This window comes from Notolabrus celidotus, chromosome 17 (genome assembly GCF_009762535.1).
Source record: "Notolabrus celidotus isolate fNotCel1 chromosome 17, fNotCel1.pri, whole genome shotgun sequence".
Taxonomy (NCBI): domain Eukaryota; kingdom Metazoa; phylum Chordata; class Actinopteri; order Labriformes; family Labridae; genus Notolabrus; species Notolabrus celidotus.
In genome coordinates, this window is record NC_048288.1 from 25,750,806 (window position 1) to 25,770,894 (window position 20,089).

A 20,089-nucleotide genomic window follows, 5' to 3' on the forward strand; every position below is an offset into this window, starting at 1 on the left:
TACTATTTGTAGCAAAGAGGTAAAGGTAGGAGGAAGGAGGGTGTCCAGTTTGGGGGACTCAGAATCTCATCTCTGCTTTTTGCAGACGATGTGGTTCTGTTTGCTTCTATAGTCTGGAACCCTGAGCAGCGCCAAATCACAACAGACGTTATCTCAAGACGCTTTTACAAACAGAGCAGGTCTAGACCGTACTCTATGTGATATTACTAACAAAGACCCAACCTCAAGACAGATCAGATCCAGTCCCCTCTTACTGACAGGACCCAGTTTGATCTCACCTTAATCCACTATGAGCATTGCACCTCGCAGTATTTATCTAGTTATAGCGGCAAGGAAAAACTTCCTTTTAACAGGCAGAAACCTTGAGCAGAACCAGACACACATCTGCCTTGACCGAGTTGGGGTTGGAAAGAGGGATAGAGGAGAAGAGAGAGAGAGAGAGAGAGAGAGAGATAGCAATGATAGTGATGAAACGAGTAGTTGTAGTGGTTGCTGTTGCAGCTAGAGTCCAGCACGTCCATATCTGCTGGAGTCTGGAATGTATGGAACCTACGAGACAATGGAGCTCAGGGACTCCAGAAAGGTCTAAAGCCTTGACACCTAACCCTGAATAAGTGGAAGAAAATGGATCTAGTTTTAACACATTGTGAATCTGAGTGATGTTATTCTGCTAAATCATGGTATGTCCCAGTAATGTTCCTAGCACATATTCCAAGGTACTGGGTGACTAAAAATGGACACATTAGCATCCTCCCCATGGTGAAAGGTAGTTTCTATGTATTTTCTGTCTATTCAGGTTTCTGTCCACTCATACATAAATGCACTTTATAGCTTTGCACATTCAAGCACCATCGGTATATTTACAGATCCACAGACACCAGTGGAAACCAGGCGTTAACCCTGGATTATTATACTTCAATAATGAGATTTAACCAATTTTCCACTGTAGTCTTACAAGTATTTATCTTCTATAACGTTCCTCTTTAGTGCCACAAGTCTTGTTTATGTCAATAAGCTCAGTGTCTCTAAATGAATGTGGTCAGAACCTCATAAAGTTCAGACAATGATAACGTGACTCAAATGATCTGAATGCGTCTGGACTGTGCCTCTGTTTGACTTACCAGAAATTTAAATCATAGTTTGAATGTTGAATTATTATTAGGGTTGGCAGCTCTGATGGCAACCTGATGCTAATGGAGCACTTAACCAAATGAAAATGCCAAAATGAAATATCATATATTCGTCATCTGTCAAAGGAGCAGTGAAAACACATCACATTTGGGGATTTCAAAATGACTGGAGCTAAGAAGGATCGCCAGTTCCAGTCAAAAGGACAGACGGCGCTGAATTTCATGCTTTTGTTATCACAGTTTCTTTTGGAGAGTGCTGCCAGCTAAAGGGGAGAAAAATGACTTTCAGCCATTTAGTGTGTCTGTCTCCATCTGAGTGGAGAATGGGATGGTGCAGCCTCGGGATTCATTCTGTCACAACAATGATCTCGTGCTACTTTTAATGTTTTGACATGACAAAAATGAAAGTCATTCAGTCCGCCCATGCCCAGCTTTTTCTGGATCATCATCTCCGTGTCTCATCATCTTCTTCCTCTTTTTTTTTTGTAATCTCCAAAACACCTTCAGATTGAGAGAGTAGGAGGAGGCACCAGTGGGAGGTGGGAGCAGAGGAGAGGTGCAGTGTTGTAATAGCAATGGATCCATTTTTATATGAAAGCCGACACTCACTGCCACACGGGATGGGCAGCTTTCTGGAGGGAGGTAATGGTTTCTTCTCCTCCTGCTGCTCCCTGAGGTGGGCAGAGTGTAAATTACATCTCGTACGGCCTCTGAAAAAGCCAAGACTAGAGCTGGCTGGCGCTTGCCGCCCACAATTCCCTACACTCCTCATCACCAGTTAGATCCTACGAGATACTCCCGTCTTGCTTTGGCACAAAGGGACGTATCAGTGAGGGAATAGTCTGCCTACATGTTGTGATGCTATCTTTCTTTCTGCAATATCTCTGCTCGTGTAGACAGGAGAAACACTCAAGCAGCAGCAGCCGTGCATCCTCTCCTTCAACTTACTGAGCGTATGTTTTGGGAGACTCCACGGCACTTTGCAGGAGCGTGAAGGGAAGCAGGGTATGAAAAGAGGGCTGGAAGTACAAACAGCAACCCTCCTGATTCACTTAAGTCAGATTGAAAGTGTCAGAACAGCTTGGATGGTAGGCAGAGCACAGCACAGCACAGGAGAGAAGTAGCTGGCAGACTGAGTTTCATGGCCTGTCAGGTCGGGATACATTATCCCCTTGGTCGTACTGTTTCTCATTAGCCCCCTGATGTGCTGAGGAGCCCTTCCTGCCTGCCTGCCGTGCACGCAGTAGCCCTGAGTTGGGCTGAGGTGGCACCTTGGCCCAGCTTGGCACCGTGACGATGCAGAGATTGGACAGGTGGAGAGACAAGGAACGATGGACGAGGGAATTATGCCCAGAGGCCAATGGTTTGAAAGTTTGTCTTGAACAGGAGACTGACTACAAACTCTACTTTACCTCTAACAGGAAGTTTGAAAGAACAGCAGGAAGTGGAATACGTGGTGGGTGTTTCAAAGATTCTGAGGCAGCTCTAAATTTGTCAGTACTATTCCTTATCAGAGAATGGAAATGAAATCAAGGCCTACAACAGTCTCATTTTAAAGGACAGGTGAACTCTTGGAATAAGTCGGCCCACAGTGGGTATACAACAAAGAAAAACCTCAGTATGGTGGTCGGAGTGGTGGATTTAACATTCTGACATCACAACTAACATCTTATAGATAATTGATTTGTTTTATAACTTGTCAATTTTTGTTATATAAAGACTATAAGTTATGCACATGTTTACATTATTAGGGGCTGTAGGGTTGACTGACATTTGGGTGCATTGTATCTGTTTGCCCAGCCTAAGCCTCACCCCTTCACCTGAGGTTAGATCGATCCAGAATTAGGTTTGGTCGGCATTTTCAATATGAAAACCGCCATCGTTGGGCTCGAAAAGACATCTCTTTAGAAACCAGAGACTGACATCACTGAGACTACATCCATGTTTTATTTGATCTAGGGTGGAGAGAGGCTTTCATGGCCCTTGCTGTTTCTTTTGCATGTCCAGGGTGCAGATTTTGCTTAATGGTTTCATTCCGCACCCCCAATAGCGGGTGGCCTGGGTTCAATTCCAGCCTAAGGCCCCTTTCCTGCACGTCATTCCCCTGCACTCTCCCAGGTTCCTGCTCTATCCACTGTCCTCTCCTGGCTAAATAAAGGTGTCAAAGCCCCCCCAAAAAACATATATACAGTGGTGGAAAAAAAGTTTTCAGACACCCTCAAAATTTTACACAATCTCAAATATTGTCATGAAATATTTGTGGAAAAATCTTTTTTGTGTTTTAAACAGACATAAACAAATAAAAATGATATTTTTTTTGCTTATTTTTTACAAGAAAAACTAACAAAGCTAAATTCTTGACAGTTTCAATATGTCAGTTCTCAACATTATTGGTATCAAAGTCAACAAATGGCAGAGAATGTGTTCAAAACTGAACCAAAAATAAATAAACCTGGCTGTGACTGTACTAAAAGAAATTGCACTTGAAGACTTAAGAGTGATTCTCAATGCAATATTTTGGGTGTCCTAAAACTTTTTCCCATCGCTGTATATATAAAAAAAATTGAATGGAAAGTGATTGCTTTAAATAAAATAAAAAAACTAAAAAAAATTAATAAATAAAGTTTGCATGTCCAGCTTAAACCAAGCAGTTTAAGATATATAGCATGTAAAACAAACTGAAACCTTAGTTTAAGTAATTCAGATCATTTAACATCCTCAAACTCAAAGTAAAATGTTTGTTTTTGTCTTTCAATTTCTATAAAGACACAGATTTGCTCACCTACCTTCACTACTAAGAGCACTTATGCAATACTTACAATATAGATTTATTTATTATCTTTTTTTTTCTATTCTCATTGGGCCTAATAGTTCATGATGCTCTAAAAACATTAACAACTGATAAAGTGCAACCCTAGAGTTAAACAAACATCAGCAGATCTGTGTAGTTCACATAAGCAGTGAAAGTACACACGGCTAAACAAGCATGGAAACAAGAACCACAGGAGCGCATTAGCTATTCATCTTTATCAAAGGTGAGTCAAAGCCTAATTAACAAGTCATCTACATTGCAAGAACAACACCGCGATGAATGTTTAGCACAAAAGGTGTTAGAAAAAGTATAAATAGAAGCTCGCAGATTATCACTTTAAAATGTGAATTTGCATTTATGAATGCACAAGCAGCGGAGCGGGAGGCGTGACACGTCTCACAGGGGAGAACATGCAGGTTGAGGACGGGTGCTGCCTCTGGGGCAGCGTGCACTGCTGCACACGCAGATGGAAACGAAGCACCAAAGAGAGTCTCATATGGTGTTTATATACAGTCTTGTTACTGGCTTTTTGTGTTGAAAGTAGACTTAATAAACATAATTTCATTAGATTGTTTTAGCTTTTATCAGAGAGAGAGAATGACACAATCCTGATTGATAGATTCCTTCCTGAAAAGGTGTTTATGGCGGTTCCTACATGTCGTTTTCAGACCTGAGACAGATGGTGACAGCAGTATAGACAGGAAAGGATCTACATTCAAAGTTTGACTAAAAGCTGATAAGTCCGTTTCCACAGCGGAACAGATTTTTGTAAATTCCAGACTTCTGTGACTACATGGGTAAAGCAGTGCCCTCCTTCTGCAGAGATGACTTAACAAGCTTCAGAATTAAGCAATTTGGCGACAACCTAAAGGGAAAAACAACATAAGGTGTCTGAGTAAGACATCATGAGCCTGCAGAAAAAGATGGCATCGATTCTCTGAGTCTGTGGATCTCAAATGGAGGGAGGAAAATGGCATTCCTCCAAAAGCTCTTCCCTCATTTGGTGCTTTAATGATGGTGAGAGTGAGCGCTGATGCTCCAAATGATCATGCAGTTGTGCAATGGGTCTGACATCTGATGCATGCAGAATCGATTTTGCACTGGATGGAGATATCAGACTTTCTAGGTTTTTTTACTCAATGTTTTTGGTTTCCATTCAAATGCAGTTAAACTTATGAAACCTCATAACTCAGGTTAAAATAACTGCTTTGTCCCATATTAGGGAGTATCCTCTTCAGGTTCACTATCAAACTATGTGGTTAGGGTTGATGAGCTGATCTTACATGTTATTTTTGGGGACATTTACTCAAATGATCTGCTTTGGAGCACGGTGTCATTGCAGGCTTTTCCGGAATATTTGATCTTTTTTTTTTTTTATATATATATTTTTGAGCTTTTTATGCCTTTACTTGATAGGATAGCTGAAGAGAGACAAGAAATGTTGGGAGTAGAGAGTGGGGGCAGACATGCAGGAAATGGTTGCTGCCGGGAGTCGAACCGGCTACCTCTGTACGTGGGGCGCTTAGACCGCTAGGCCACCAGTGCCCAATATTTGATCATTTAATATGCAGATGATACAATGCTATCCCATAAAGACAACAAACAACAAACTAAAGTTGCTGTCGTTCAAAGTTGGCAGTATGCAATCCGCTACTACATGCAGGGATGTAGAACAAGCGCAGCCGCAACAAGCTGACCAGGTAGAAAAAATGGCGTTACAGTTTTGGTGTTTTTCATTGTTTCAGGAGGATAACACGACTGCAACATGCAAAACATGAGCCGCACATTTTAGGAAGGGGGGAATAAATCCTCTAGTTTAACAACACCTTTACTAAGTCACCTGAAAAGTCGTCATCACAACAAAGATGTATAGCAGATGTAGAAGTACGAAGCAGCAGTAGCCACAGCTTGCATTGGCACAAAAAAGTGTGACATTGAGCACCATATTGTGACATTTGAGAGCTGCAGAAAGTCAACTAGAGACAATCCAAAGTTAAAGCAATAAGAGACAAAATGGCAGAATTTAGAGCATTTGATGACCAACCTTTTTCTAGACGTAGAAGATCAAGGATTTAACCAGCTTACATATCTGGATCAGTTTCTCAAGGTACTGCTACTTTGCAGACATTTCCTTCCCTGCTCCATAAGATGTGATCTCTGCAGACATTCACAGTTTGACCCATAATAACGACTGTGAGGTAAATTTTACCAAGGACGTATGGACTTTTGATGTTAGTCCAGTGAGTATTAGTTTGGCAGGAATATATTTATATATAGATTTTTTGTATTTGAATTTTTGCTCACAGAATTGTAGCCCTTTTTACCCTCAGGTGTGCATAAACTACACATTTTAAAATACAAAAGTGTAAAAAATATATCTGTAATCTTATGAGCCTTCAGGACCAGATTATTATCAGTTATCGGTTTCAGTCCTCTCGTGCATCCCTTCTTAAAAGCATACGATGACACCAGCCCCTAAAGTTTCAGGCCTTTTCATTATTCTTTCCAAGTAAAGGAGCAAAGAACTTCACATCTTTTCCCTGGTTCAGTTCTGACCTTTGGAGTACACAGTAAGAAAAGGCACTGGGACTGAAGACCCTGAGTTTCTGTGCTCCCCTGTCTGATAAAGGTGGGAAGGTACAAAGAAAGCAGACCTGAAATAGACTTAAAGGAAACAAAACAATGAGTTAACACCTTGCAGTTTCCTCATTACTCCGGTTCACCTATCAGTTTCTAACAACACGTGGACCAGGTGGCACCACAATGCAGCGTCTCTGATTCATTCCTCTTGTTTGAATGTATTTCCGGCTTGACTGGAGGAGACGGCTGCGTCTGAAAACAAAGTAGCTACAGAAATCCAAACTCTGCTACTTTCCTCCAGTCTAAGCCTTCCCCAGCAGCATCAATAAGAAGCTGCAAAGAGACAAACGCGGGGCTGGAAAGCTAATCCAGGGATCACATTGTGAATCACAAATGCGTGTCCGATCTCCTCCTCTCCCTCATCCCACCAGCCAGACACAAATAGCCGGCTTTGGCACTGCCATAATTTTGCCTCTCCACTCCTGCATTCCCTGTTCCTACTCTTTCATTTTAAAAGCAGAGAGGCTGAAGATATTGCAAGCGACACGCTCAGGAGAGACGAGAGAGGGGGGGAAAATTGCATTGCTCTACAAAGGCGAGTGCCATGGGAGCAGAATGAGATGTATCTCCTGCTGCTTAATAACAGTGGAATTATTTAAAATAGAAGCAGCAGTGGCGGCGGCGGTGGAATATTTCTGAATCTATATTTAGATTGGGAGTGATGCGTCTAAGCCTTGGCTCATGTGGGATTCACTGGGGAGACATGGAGATGCATCAGGGTGGAGATCAATCTAGCGTGCTGCACCAAAAGAAGCTGTTTTCACATGATCGGGCTGAGATATTTTATCAAAGTGGCCTTTTTAGCATAACTCTAACTGAATTCCCCGACTTTAAACCACTGAGACCAAGTAGTTTGAGTAGACAAAGTTCCCTTTTAGTACCTCCTTACAAGCATCTATTTTTAGCATTCACCAGCTGCATCCAGGATTACCATTGACATCCCTTCACTAACCAATAACCTGACTCACAGCGTGCTCCCACCCTGCGGAACTCAAGCGTTATTACTTTGCAGAAGCGTGTCGCAGCAAATTGCATTGATCAGCCAACTCTAAATCAGTTGGCTTTAATTACATTTACCCAGCATTGCTTTGCTCAGCATATAGCTCCACATGATTGAGACTAAATTGCAATTAGCCGATGCACTGAGCGCCCATGAGGAAGGCGTGATGGTGGATTCATGTAAATCGATGGTGTGTGGGTGTTAGACAGAGTCGGGTCATCTGGAAGAATAATGAGGTGCTTCAGGAGCGGGAAGACACCGTCACTGCTTTTAATTGATACAAGGGATGCTTGTGAGTGATGCAGATTGTGCCAATAATGGCTAAGTACTGTCTCTTCATGCTTATGTTTTATTACACTTTTTATACATCAGATTTCTTGAGTAAAGAGTCTGAGTCTCACATGGAGCTTACAGAAACCATTGGCTGTTTTAAATGAGAACCAGGAAGTCATACTGCCAAAGAAAGCAATGCTAAAGGGGAGATTTGAAGACATGTGTAAGCATTGATTATTCATTAATCAATCAATCAATCTTTATTGATATAGCGCCAAATCACAACAAATGTTATCTCAAGACACTTTTACAAACGTAGCAGGTCTAGACCGTACTCTATGTTATATTATTAACAAAGACTCAACATCAAGACAGGATAAGATCCAGTCCTATCTTACACACAAGACTCAGTCTGATCTCATCTTAATCCACCATGAGCAGAGCACTTTGCAGCATTTAGCAAGTTACAGTGGCAAGGACAAACTTCCTTTATAAGGCAGAAACCTCGAGCAGAACCAGACTCATGTGAGACACACATCTGGACTGTAATGAAACATTTGCTGCAGCCTTAGTGGGTAGGCGTGCACCAATGTTTTCGTGGAACATCTGTATCGGCCGATATTTGCCCTGTTCATCATTGGCAAATCTGTAAACCATGTGCCATGTAGTGATGTCTGTATAGTCCATTTTTATCTGTGATGTTTTAACAATTAAATGCTTGCAAGTTGGTATACCCGACTACTGATTCTGAGAGGATCTTTTTATTTGGCAGAAAAGGGCACCTTTTGGACAATCTCTGATCTTTTTGTTCATGGTCATACATTTAAGAAGTTGTCGGCAGTTTTGGAGAATTACTGAAATATCTGATCTGATCCAAGGACATTTAATGAGAGAGTTAAAAAGAGGGACTATTTGTTACAGCTTGAATACAAAAATTCTCCATTTGGAAAACAGACAGGGAGAATTAATAGAAAGTGACACATAAAACATCTCTATTGGAATCAGATACCTGATAAGGTGTTCTTTTAACATTGGTATTGGTATTGGTATCTGTATCTGTGTCGATATCGGTATTCGGTATGAGAGCCTTCAGTTTTGCTGATCCTACTTCTTGGAATACCCTCCAGAGGGATTTGAATCTGTCAGATCTTATCTCACTGGACGCCTTTGGGTCCATCTTAAATGAAAGACAGACCCCAGAACAGTGCCTGTGTTTTTAAATGCTGTTTTGTAATCACAAATTGCACTTCTAATTGATTGCTTCTACATACTGTCTGTACATATGCTCCGTGTTGTTGAGTTGTGCTATTTATTTTGACGTGTGCTGCTGACCTCTTGGCCAGGTCGCCCTTGTAAATGAGGCCTTCATCTCAATGGTTCTCATCTGGATAAATAAAGGTTAAATAAAATAAAAAATAAAAAATCTACATCGGCATTGGTATCGGTATCAGTCCTGATTTTCAAAATCTGTATTTGTCAATACTCTGATGCTCTAATTTCTGATACGTAAACCTTTTGCAGCCTTCAGTTCATCCTGCAGAACACTAACATTGTCCAGCTTTAAAAAAAAACATATATTAAAAGCTCTATATGTATAAAAAAATATATAATAAAAGTGGCTGTACACTAATATCTCACTTTTTAGTGTGCAGCCTGCCAGCAACATAGTCCAATAAACCCTTGAAAAAAGGCATCTCTGTTAATATCAGGCTGTTTCAGTAAAGCATAAAAAGCTCACATTGATCAAAACAAAACCTGCAGATGTTTGCCATTTCCGCCTGAATAGAGAAAATAATCAACTTTAAGGTTCTATTTACTTTTGGATGACCATCCCTACAATGAGGATCAGTTTTAAAGGGGACATATCACGCTTTTTTCATCAATATATATTGGTCTAAGAGGTCCCCAAAACATGTCTTTAAAGTTTATGCTCAAAAAAACACTTTGAAATCAGATTTTGGCATGCCTGAAAAGTCCTCTTCTGCATTCCTCATCAGAACACTCTGTTTTCCCTCTGACCACGCCCCCTCCGGAAGTGGATGTGCCCTCGGCTCTCCAGCACGTTGATCTTATGTTTACATGTTGGCTGAATATACACGGCTGCTCAGAGATCGCGTTACTTCAACCCTCTGAATCTGATCCAGAATCTGATCCTGATGGAGAGGCGCCTGCAGCAGGACCTTTCTGAACGATTGGTCATAGATTTAGTGTTTCTTGTTGTTTTATTTATCAGTATGTAGACGTGTGTCTTGGTACACAGCTACGAACATGTAGCTATGTGGCTATGCTAACTAGCGCTAGCACTTATCCATGATAAATAAAAATCATCCACTAGATCTTCAAATCTGCAGACGTGGGGAGTCAAAGCGACCTCTACCAGAAAGGCAGCAGGACCCTTTATGAAGGATTGGTCACAGATTTAGTGTTTCTTGTTGTTTTATTTGTCAGTATGTCGACGTGTGTCTTGGTACACAGCTACAGCTACAGCTACAGCTACAGCTACAGCTACAGCTACAGCTACAGCTACAGCTACAGCTATGAACATATAGCTATGTGGCTATGCTAATTAGCGCTAGCACTTATCCATGACAAATAAAAATCATCCACTATATCTTCAAATCTGCAGACGTGGGGAGTAAAACCGACCTTTGTGTTTATTAAGACAGCCTACAACTAACATGCCTCCCTCCTAAGCTCCTTGTTAGCACACATGTGTGCAGGGAATGAAAAACGGAGGAGGGATTCAGTATTATTTTATACAGTCTATGGGCTAAACAAGCTCCGAGCTCTGACTCCGTGACAGACCGGATATTGTTGTTACGTAACAAAAACACGGAAGTCTGAAACGGCTCGTTTCACACACATTTACAGAAAGGTGGAGAAATCAAAACAGGGGCAGAATGGATTTTTTTCATTCTCGGGGGGTTTGTAGACATGCCAGGGAAACATATTTCAGGTAGAGAACCATTAAAAAGTCAATTTTGAATGATATGTCACCTTTAAAAGGGTTCAAAAGGATCATGGATTTAAGTATAAATGTGTAAATACTTCTTTAAGTGCCAAGTTTGATGGAAAAACTTGAAAAATAAGCCCCAGATATATTTATAATGAAGGATTAGAATTGAAAAAGTTTGAAAAGGTTGAGGTCAAGCTAACTTTAATGGATTTCACTCTGTTTTTAGGTCTGATGGAGCCCAGTCTGTACGAAGCAGCGTGACTGTCTGCTCCACAGATGGCCGTGTTGACGGGCTGCTGGGTTCATCGGCCGGCTGTGTGTACAGTTTACAGGGGGTCACCAACAAGCCCCGGGATGTTTGTCACTGCCTGTCCCGTTTTATCACTGGCGCACCTTGGCTGTGAAAACCTGCTTATCACAGCTCCATGCACCGGTCAGAAAAACAAATAATCAACGGAGCACTATGATTTATGGACTCAGGTTGGTGCGATCTGACAAGGCAAACACACCTGCTCTGTGCTGCTGCGGTAGATACCAAACTTTATTCAGAGCTGCTTCTGTTTGTGATGAATGAGCGACACAGAGAACTGAAGGTCAAACTGAATACCAACCTTCAGTCAGGGAGAAGATTTTTGTTTCAGCTCAAAGGAGCATGGTATGAGGATCATCAACAAATACGTCAAGACATGATCACAGAGAAGATGCAGGACTCTCTCTCTTTCTCTCTCACACACACGCACCCCCACACACACACATAGAGAGAGACTAGGTGCTTCAGGCTTACCGGAAAGTAGAGAAGCAGAGCTCCACACAGGATGGCCTCCAGCAGGACGAGACCTGATGCTCTGATACTCTGCAGAAAAGAATATACATCATTAATTCATGCTCTGAATGATGCTTCAGGGACAGATTTTTAGCCACTTGGACATAAACAGCATCCTGTAACAAAAAAGTAGCATTGTATTTCTTAAAACAGGCAACATGTTAGTGTACAGATGTTTCTTTATCCATCCAGTAGACCTTTGGTGACATACGTGAGGAACTGGGGTTGTGTTTTATGCCACCTGACTAACAATCTTTGTTTGAGCTCTGGTTTAGTCACTTTAAAATCCACATGCTATTGTTTTAAATATTAATTTGCGATAAACTAAGTGGAATGTCTGACACAAGGAGCTGAGTGAAAGAGACGTTGACTTCAGGGTGAGCAAGAACCCTTTGTTTCACGTCAGGGTCCTGCTCACCTGGTCAGGATTCTACTTTGCAAAACCACCCGCTCACGGACGGACAAATTCTACTGGATCGGTATCCGGTCCATCTCAGATCCCTCACGGCACTGTATCTGATAGGTTTCTATTCTAGTCAATGTGTTAACTCCCACTGGATCTGCTCGATCCCTCCGGATCAGATATGCAAGACTTCTATTTTTGCCGGATGCTGCAGCACGAGGCATCAATCTCAACAGAGCAGATCGAGCAGGACAGGAAGTCGGACATCAAAACAAAATGAAAACATCCAGTTAGCCTTCAGAATAAAACACTCTGTGTTATCACCAGATCGTATTTTACTTCACTACAACAACAAACTGTCATGATGGGTGGAGCCAGGCCTGGAGTCAACAGGTCAGAGGTTTTCAGAGGACCATAAAGACAACATGGATGAGGAGAGGAGTTGGATAATCGATGATACAGTGACTATCGTGGGAAAACCCCAGTCTTGTGACTCCTGTTGTCGCAGCCGGTGGTTGTTGACGGACGAGAGAGCATGGAGACGGACCGAACACAGATCTGGTGGAAGGCCAACGTGAGCACCATCCCTTTCATAACATTCATAAGCACTGTTTTTTCTCTCTAAAAATGAGATAAAGGTGGATGATAACATAACTTTTAGAATCTGCCTCGTGTTGCAGGAATCCAGAGTCTGAAACAGCGGGATATCATATTATTCAGAAGGTTTGAAATGCAGCTTTCTTCTTTGTTGGTTAAAAGAAAACAAAGTACAAAGAAAGCTTCCGCCTCAAGGACTTTTCATAGCCGGGTTCACCATGTGAAGCACTTTGTTTGCCCCTCTTATGAAACGACTTTAAAACATACTTTTCTTTAATTGAAAAGACGCTTGAGGGGCCTTCATGGAGCAGGGAATGACTGTGGACCCCATATAGAAACGTACAGACAACACAAAACCCAGCAACATCTACAGACTATATGTTTCTCCTATTCAACATTTCAACAATAACATACTCAATAAAAATGAATTTAGTTCATTGACTTTAAAAGAGAGAAGTCAGCTCTGCCTAAGCTCCTAAACTTAGTTTGATAAGATTAATGGAGATCACATAAATAAGGATTACATAATCCTGACAAAGCCCTGGAGTATCTTAAACTTTTATCTGTTTTATTAATGGGAGCAGTCTTTTGTTCACCTCGGGTTGATAAAGTGGCAGAGTGTTGAGGTGTGTGGGAGATAGAGCAGCTAGACGTTCCCCTGTCAGGAAAGTGCTGAATCTTCAGGCTAATCCTCACAAGCTCGAGACAAAGCCTTTAATTAAGCCAATTAATTGACAGAAGCAACGGAGACTCAGGGGATTTTAGAAGTTTGGAAAGTTTACACAGGTAAGAAGTGAACTTGGTAAATAAAAGACAACTAAAAACCAACTTTATTTCATTGAAGTCAACTCAGCTGTTGCATTATGAGACTTTTGCTGACTTGTTTTATGACAGATTAAAGTCTCTACAGTAAAAAATTGTTTAGATTATATTCATCCATCCATCCATTTTCTTCCATTTATTGGAAGAATCCCTCCTATCCCTCTCCCTAGCAACGTTTTCTGGCTCCTCCTCCTATTCGATAATCATTGGCATCTATTCAACGATTATTTGAATAGTTTCTTTTTTGCTATTCAATGCAGTTAGCATTCTTCTTCTTCTGTTATTTAATGCGGTTAGCAAACAGCTTTAAGATGCTCTATAGCCACCGCCTGGCGGGAATACCGTATTACAACCAGGCACCGGTAAAAAAGATTAAAAATTGTACTTTTAAAATGAGAAAATATTCAAAGTGACTTTTTGATTTTTACAAAGTGAACAAATATTTGAATATTCAAAAATCAATGCCCATCCCTAGTTCCTAGGCCAGGCCCCTCCAAAAATCTTTGGATCTAGCCTTAGACCTCCCCCCCTGATGCACCCTGGAGACCTCAAAAGGGAGGCGTCCAGGGGTCATCCTTATCAAATGCCTGACCCACCTCAACTGATTCTTTCCGATGCAGAGTATCCACAACTTTACTCCAAGCTCCCTCTGGATGTCCAGGTTCCCAAACCCATCCTCTAAGGCTGAATCCAGGCACATTGCGGCCGCTTATATCCACGATCTTGTTCTTTTGGTGACTATTCATATCTCATGACATCAGTGATTGTATCAGCTTTTTAAAAATGTTAGTTGTTCTTCTAACTTTTGTGTTTTATCAGGATGACTCTAGATGCAATGCACAAAACTAATAGCGAAAATACTAATACCACTAATAATAAATACACTGATATGATATGATTCTACTTTTTTTGTATGACTTCTATGACTGCATTTAAACTTGATGTCATTTATAAATAAGAGGAAATCCACATTGTTGCTCTCATTTGCACACACTGGTCGCTGTCCAAGTGTTTGACGTTGACTTGCTCTGCAGAGGCTGAGCTGTTTGAAATGATTTCAAAGCTGCATTGTGACCACCCACATACACATTCACAGGTTTATTGATCTGAGTGGCTTTGATGCCCGTACAGCACAGAAAACATCAAACACGTCACTGGTGTGATGTTGTAATTGTGAATTGAATACGTAGTGTGATGTGTTCTGCTGATTTTTTTAGGTTTCACTCTTCATGGTGATGTGACAAACTCCCTAAAAGCTAAAAGAAGTTTCTTTAAGTCTTAATAATAGATGTTAGCCATAACTGTATGACGAGACATGGACTCCACAAGACCTCTGAAGGTGTGCTGTGGTATCTGGTCCAGGAAGTTGGGAGGTGGAGCCTCCAATGATCAGGCTTGGTCGTCGAGCATGGATTGAGATCTGGGGAATTTGGAGGCCAAGCCAACACTGTCATGTTCCTCCACGTCACCCTTTTTCCATTGCTCTGTGGTCTTAGATCTGATGCTCCATTGTTTTCCGCTTTCAGCAGTGGACCGGGGCCAGCATGGGCACCGTGACCAGTCTGAAGCTTTACAGCACCATATGCACCAAACTGTGATAAACTCTGTGTTCTGACACCTTTGTATCAGAACCAGCATGAACCTTTTCAGCAGTTTGAGCTCCAGTAGCTCCTCTGTTGGATCATCCTTCACTCCCCATGTGCATCACTGAGCCTCTGCTGCTCATGACCCCGCTGCCAGCTCACTGGTTTTCCTTCTTTTGAACACTGTTGGTAGGTACTCATCCATGCAGACTAGTAACTTCTCACAAGAGCTTAAATTTTTTGGTGTGTCAAAGTCAGGCACCTTCATATCTTAAAGATCTTATTGTACCCTATTACCCCTCTAGAACCCTACACTCCCAGCATGCAGGCCTGCGCATCATACCTAAATACTGTCTCTAAAAGTAGTATGGGAGGTAGAGCCTTCAGTTATCAGGCCTCTCTCCTTTGGAATCATCTACCAGTCAGGGTCTGGGAATCAGATACCCGCTCTACTTTCAGAGCAGGCTTAAAACTTTCTTTTTTGATAAAGCTTATAGTTCGGGCTTGGACCAGCTCTTAATTATGCTGATCTGGGCTTATTAATCACTCTTACAAACTTTTAGTTAATTGAAGTGAATGGAATAAACTCAGGTGAGGAATCACTGCTGATGATCATGTACTGATACGCACCTTATTCCTGCGAAAGTGGTAGATAATGACCATGCTAACAAAGACAATCAGCAGACAGAGGCACTGGAAGGACAGCACGGCCAAGCGAAGAGCGCCGTCCTCTCGTGCCACACAGGGGGTGTCGTCCTTGCAGAAAGCACAGCCCTGCTGGCACGGCAGGCAGTCGCTGGAAGACCCCTCGTCTGCGTTTGGACCGCTGTCTGCAGCTTTGCCCTGTCTCCCCATCCCTGTCAAAAATCAAACAAAATGAATCAGTTTGATGTAAAAAAAAAACAACCCATCAGCATCTCACTCTGTAATGTTTTTCTGTCATTAGAATTGATCAGTAAGCTTGTAAGATGTCATTGTTTTTGTGGTTTGGACAGTGATTATAAACCAACGATGCTAATACTCCCCGGGGGCACATAAGAATTGATTTTTTTAGTATCTAAGCCAATGTGAAAAACTAGATTAGCCACATACTGAAAACCATACCACTGAGAGTGCATTAAACCTGGTTAGAAAGAAAGTGTTAGCTGGAAAGGAACTGATGAATGAGTTAAATAACACATGTACACAAAAAGCACCTTGTGGTAATAAGGTTAGGGTACCACCTAAAAGAACTTGTAAAAGGTTAAGTTACTTAGCTGAAAGGAATGGTTGACTGTTGGCACAAAGTTAAAGATACTGAAACTATTAACTTGAGGTGAACATAAGATGGCATCAAAAAGTTATGTTGAGCTAAAGATGATGGACAAAAAGTTCAAAACGATAGGTAAAGAAATTGAAAAATCTGAAATGGGAAGCTAGAGGTGATGGCTGAATGGAGGAAATTGTTAGCATAAAAATTTAGAGAAAGGGACAACCATTTAGAAAAAGTTGTTTGAATGTGAGTGACAGATGGTTCAGGCTGGTTGAGTTTGTATGCTAAAACTACATGGTTGATGGTAGAAACTGTGAGCTCATGGTTAGCTAAATGCAATAGCAGGGCTGCCAGTAACGTCAAAAGGTTGTACTTTGTTTTCAACAGAATTAAAATATCATTGAGTTTGAGTTTAAGCTTTGACTTTGAGATACCGTCTACGAGCTAAGCATACAGCTGCAGCTACTCAGAGTGATGTCAGCTGGCAACCGCATCCTGAAAACCGGCAAAGAACTGTTAGGGAGTGTGTGAGGAATTAAGTCAAAGAAACAGAGAAAGAAGGCACACTGGAACTCCTGAAGAGTGCAAATGCTGACATATTAACCTGGACGTCAGTGAGTCATTGAAACTATCTCAAAATAGCTGCACGCCATATTAAAACTGATTGGATATTTTCTACATGCACTCCTACATATTTCCTTATTTGTAGCAGTGTCATTCTGAAACAAATAAACACTGTATTTCACAGACTAAGCCCTTCTAAATCAAGCCAGGCGTAAGAATTGTTTTACTTTTTAAAAAAAAAGATAATTTGACACCCTTATTAAGAAGTTAAAATACAGTTCGATTGGGGCGCCGTTGGCCTAGTGGTCTAAGCGCACCCCATATACAGAGGCTATAGTCCTTTTCGCAGTGGTCCAAGGTTTGAATCCTGGCCACTACCATTTGCTGCATGTCTTCTCTCACACATTTCCTGTCTCTCTTCAGCTTTCCTATCCAATAAAGATAAAAATGTCCAAAAATACAACGTAAAACTTTTTTTTTTTGGATTAAAATGAACATGATTTAAATGAAGTAACATAATGTTAAATAGCGTCAAGTTTAAAAAAAATTCAAATTACTTTACATGATGGTGTGAAGGTTAAGATAAAATCTGATATGGCTTAGTGAGTGCAAAAGGGTTGGAGCAACACAAAGGTGACTTTAAAACCTTAATTATCGTCCTTTAGCTGAGTCACTTCTTCCAGGGTATACTCCACATGTTAATGTAAATCCTAAGGTGTCTAACTTTTTCTTACATCTGTCACCAGCACTTACAATGTTAATATGAATCTGTTCTTCGTGTGTGCATGACTTTCACAGAGAAGAGGGAATGGTTGTGCAGGTTGTCGTTTTCATTTTCAGGATTCTCTGGTATTGGATTTTCCCCTGGATCAGCTGAGACCAGTATTAAAAGATAAAGGAGATGAGGTGCCTGTTTGACAAACTGAATCGTCCTGAGTATATGTATGCTTATCCCTCTCTGACCTTACAAGGATTCATCGACATTGTGTCAACACAAGGGGGAGCGATCTATATGTGTGTACATGGAAAGTCAACACTGCTGCTCCTTGTTCAGTCGCTGGCATATCATACACGGCTGATGGCTGCTGCAAAAGTACATACAGAGACATGCCTGTACTCTGTGACTTTATCATGACAAGGACAGAGACAGTGGGGAGTCTAAAGATGAGGCATGTTGGCTACCACCATGATGAATGTGTTATCTCAAAACTAGAACTAAGATTTATAGGGGAAAGTATGTGTGCTCAAGATTACCACTGAGGAGGTAAAAACCAGCAAGAGAAGTCCACCAGAGGGAGCTGCTATGGCCAACAGTGAACGTTAAGTAAGAGATCATGTACAGTGAGCTGGGCCTGTATGCATGTCCAGCCATTAGCGATGGAAACAGGCCATTTGTACAAATGGTGAAAAAAAATTGATAAGCGGTGTGCATGAGCCAGGTTAACGCCCCAACAGAGCATTTCATTTAATGGTGGTAGACCCCACCGTTACAGGTGGTCACAGCAGGAATACAACACCTGTTAGGATGTTAAAAGGATGGCGGACATCGTGCTTATGTTTTACCGTTTAAGACGAAATATGCGAAGACAACAGATATTTAGGAATCAAATGAATCCTTTGGAAAAGTATGACAATGTTGAAATATACAGCAAATTTAGATTTAGGAGATGCAACATAATTCTTAGATAACCTACCAGCAATACCTTTTTTTTTTTTTGAAACTTTCATTTTTATTTTTGTTCTATATGAACATATAACATTGGACAAGTGAGGACTAGGACATTGCATTACAATCAGTAAAAAATAAAGTGAGACTTAAGTATTATAGACAGGTACAGTACACAACAAAGGCAATCAGACAGACAGAAGAAGTTAAGAGTCTTTGTGGTTATATCAATCCCATTTTTCCCAGAGTGTATCCCCCTTCTCCTTTTGAAGGCGAAGAGCAAAAGTCATTATTTCCACACTGTGAACAGAGTCAATAATGTTTTTAAGTAGTTTAATGGTGGGAGGGTTCTTCTGAAGCCAGCCTCGTGTTATTGCTTTCTTACTTGTAGCCATGAAAATCTTCAGAAGATACGTGTCTCTCTTTCTGAGGCCTTCAGGTATTTTCCCGAGGTAGAAAAAAATGAAAGAAGATTCAAATGATATTCCTAAAATCTCTGAGATTAAGTGTTCCACACCTCTCCAGAAATCCAGCAATACCTTGAAGTGAAGCACTTCCCAAACAACTCTGTTAACAAGTCCTCATCCTTCAATGGGGAGGACAGGTGGTCCTCCACCTGGACCACGTTGGTGGCGGTGCTTGTTACGCAAAGCCGCCTTTATGTTGCTTATTCTATTTTTTAGGTCTCCTGCTGTGCACTCAGAAACACCACACATATTTACCAGCTTCAAGATCGTAAGCCAAACTTTCCCTTTCTCCTTGTTTGTTATCTTTGACGATTGACTTGCTAATAATAGCTGTTTGTTCATTCTATATATTGTAATAAAACGTCCATTTCTTCCTCTGAAAATTAGTTTATTTCTTGATCTTCTCTCAGTGTTCTTCTGTTGTTTATGCGCAGTAGGCTTGCGTAATTTGAATTTGTTGGGTCAAGGTTTTCCAGGAGGTTCACTGGAAATACAACGTTTTGCACCATCTTTACTTTCATGACGCAATTAGTAAGTTGGCCAATTATTTGCAGTTGTGCATGCGGCTAACGCTACGGCCAAATGGGCCGTTCCGAAAACAGTACGTTAAGACCAATGGCCCCGTTTGTGTAATGGCTGGACGTTCATACGGCCCAGATGGTTATAGCAGATTGCAGTCCCAGCAGGATTAGCAGACCTGATTCTGTGTGCCAGCAGAAACTGACATTTTTGCCACAGTGTCAACAGGCAGGGGTGAAATGTGTCAGACTCCTTTCCACAGATTGATCTCCTTTGACACAGAAACGTTATTGTGACTGGACAAATTACACTCATTAGATACATTCCAATAAGCATCAGAGACTCTCCAATGATTTTCTTAGGGGATCTCACAGCGTCAGCAGGATCAGCATGATAAATAGTCGCCATTTTGTAGTTTGGTGTTGTGACTGGTTTCAGGGTGCTTCAACCAAGATGCCAATAAGTGTAACTAAAATGCTTTGTTTGGTTTTCATTATAAAGTTAACAGCTAGAGTACAAAAACTGGGAACAGCAAGAATGCAGGAAGTAATTTAAGGTCTGGATGACAAGTCAGCACTTTCA

General features: G+C 41.2%; 1 protein-coding gene across 1 annotated transcript in view; it reads right to left on the reverse strand.

Annotated features, from left to right (window-relative positions):
• Positions 1–20,089, reverse strand: part of gpr158a (G protein-coupled receptor 158a) — a 96,799-nt gene that overhangs the window by 26,249 nt on the left and 50,461 nt on the right. The window contains exons 5-6 of the mRNA XM_034705892.1: positions 15,670–15,875; positions 11,596–11,664 (exon numbers count right to left, since the gene is read on the reverse strand). Of these exons, the coding sequence (XP_034561783.1) occupies positions 11,596–11,664; positions 15,670–15,875 (275 nt within the window). The remainder of the gene's footprint in view (positions 1–11,595; positions 11,665–15,669; positions 15,876–20,089) is intronic.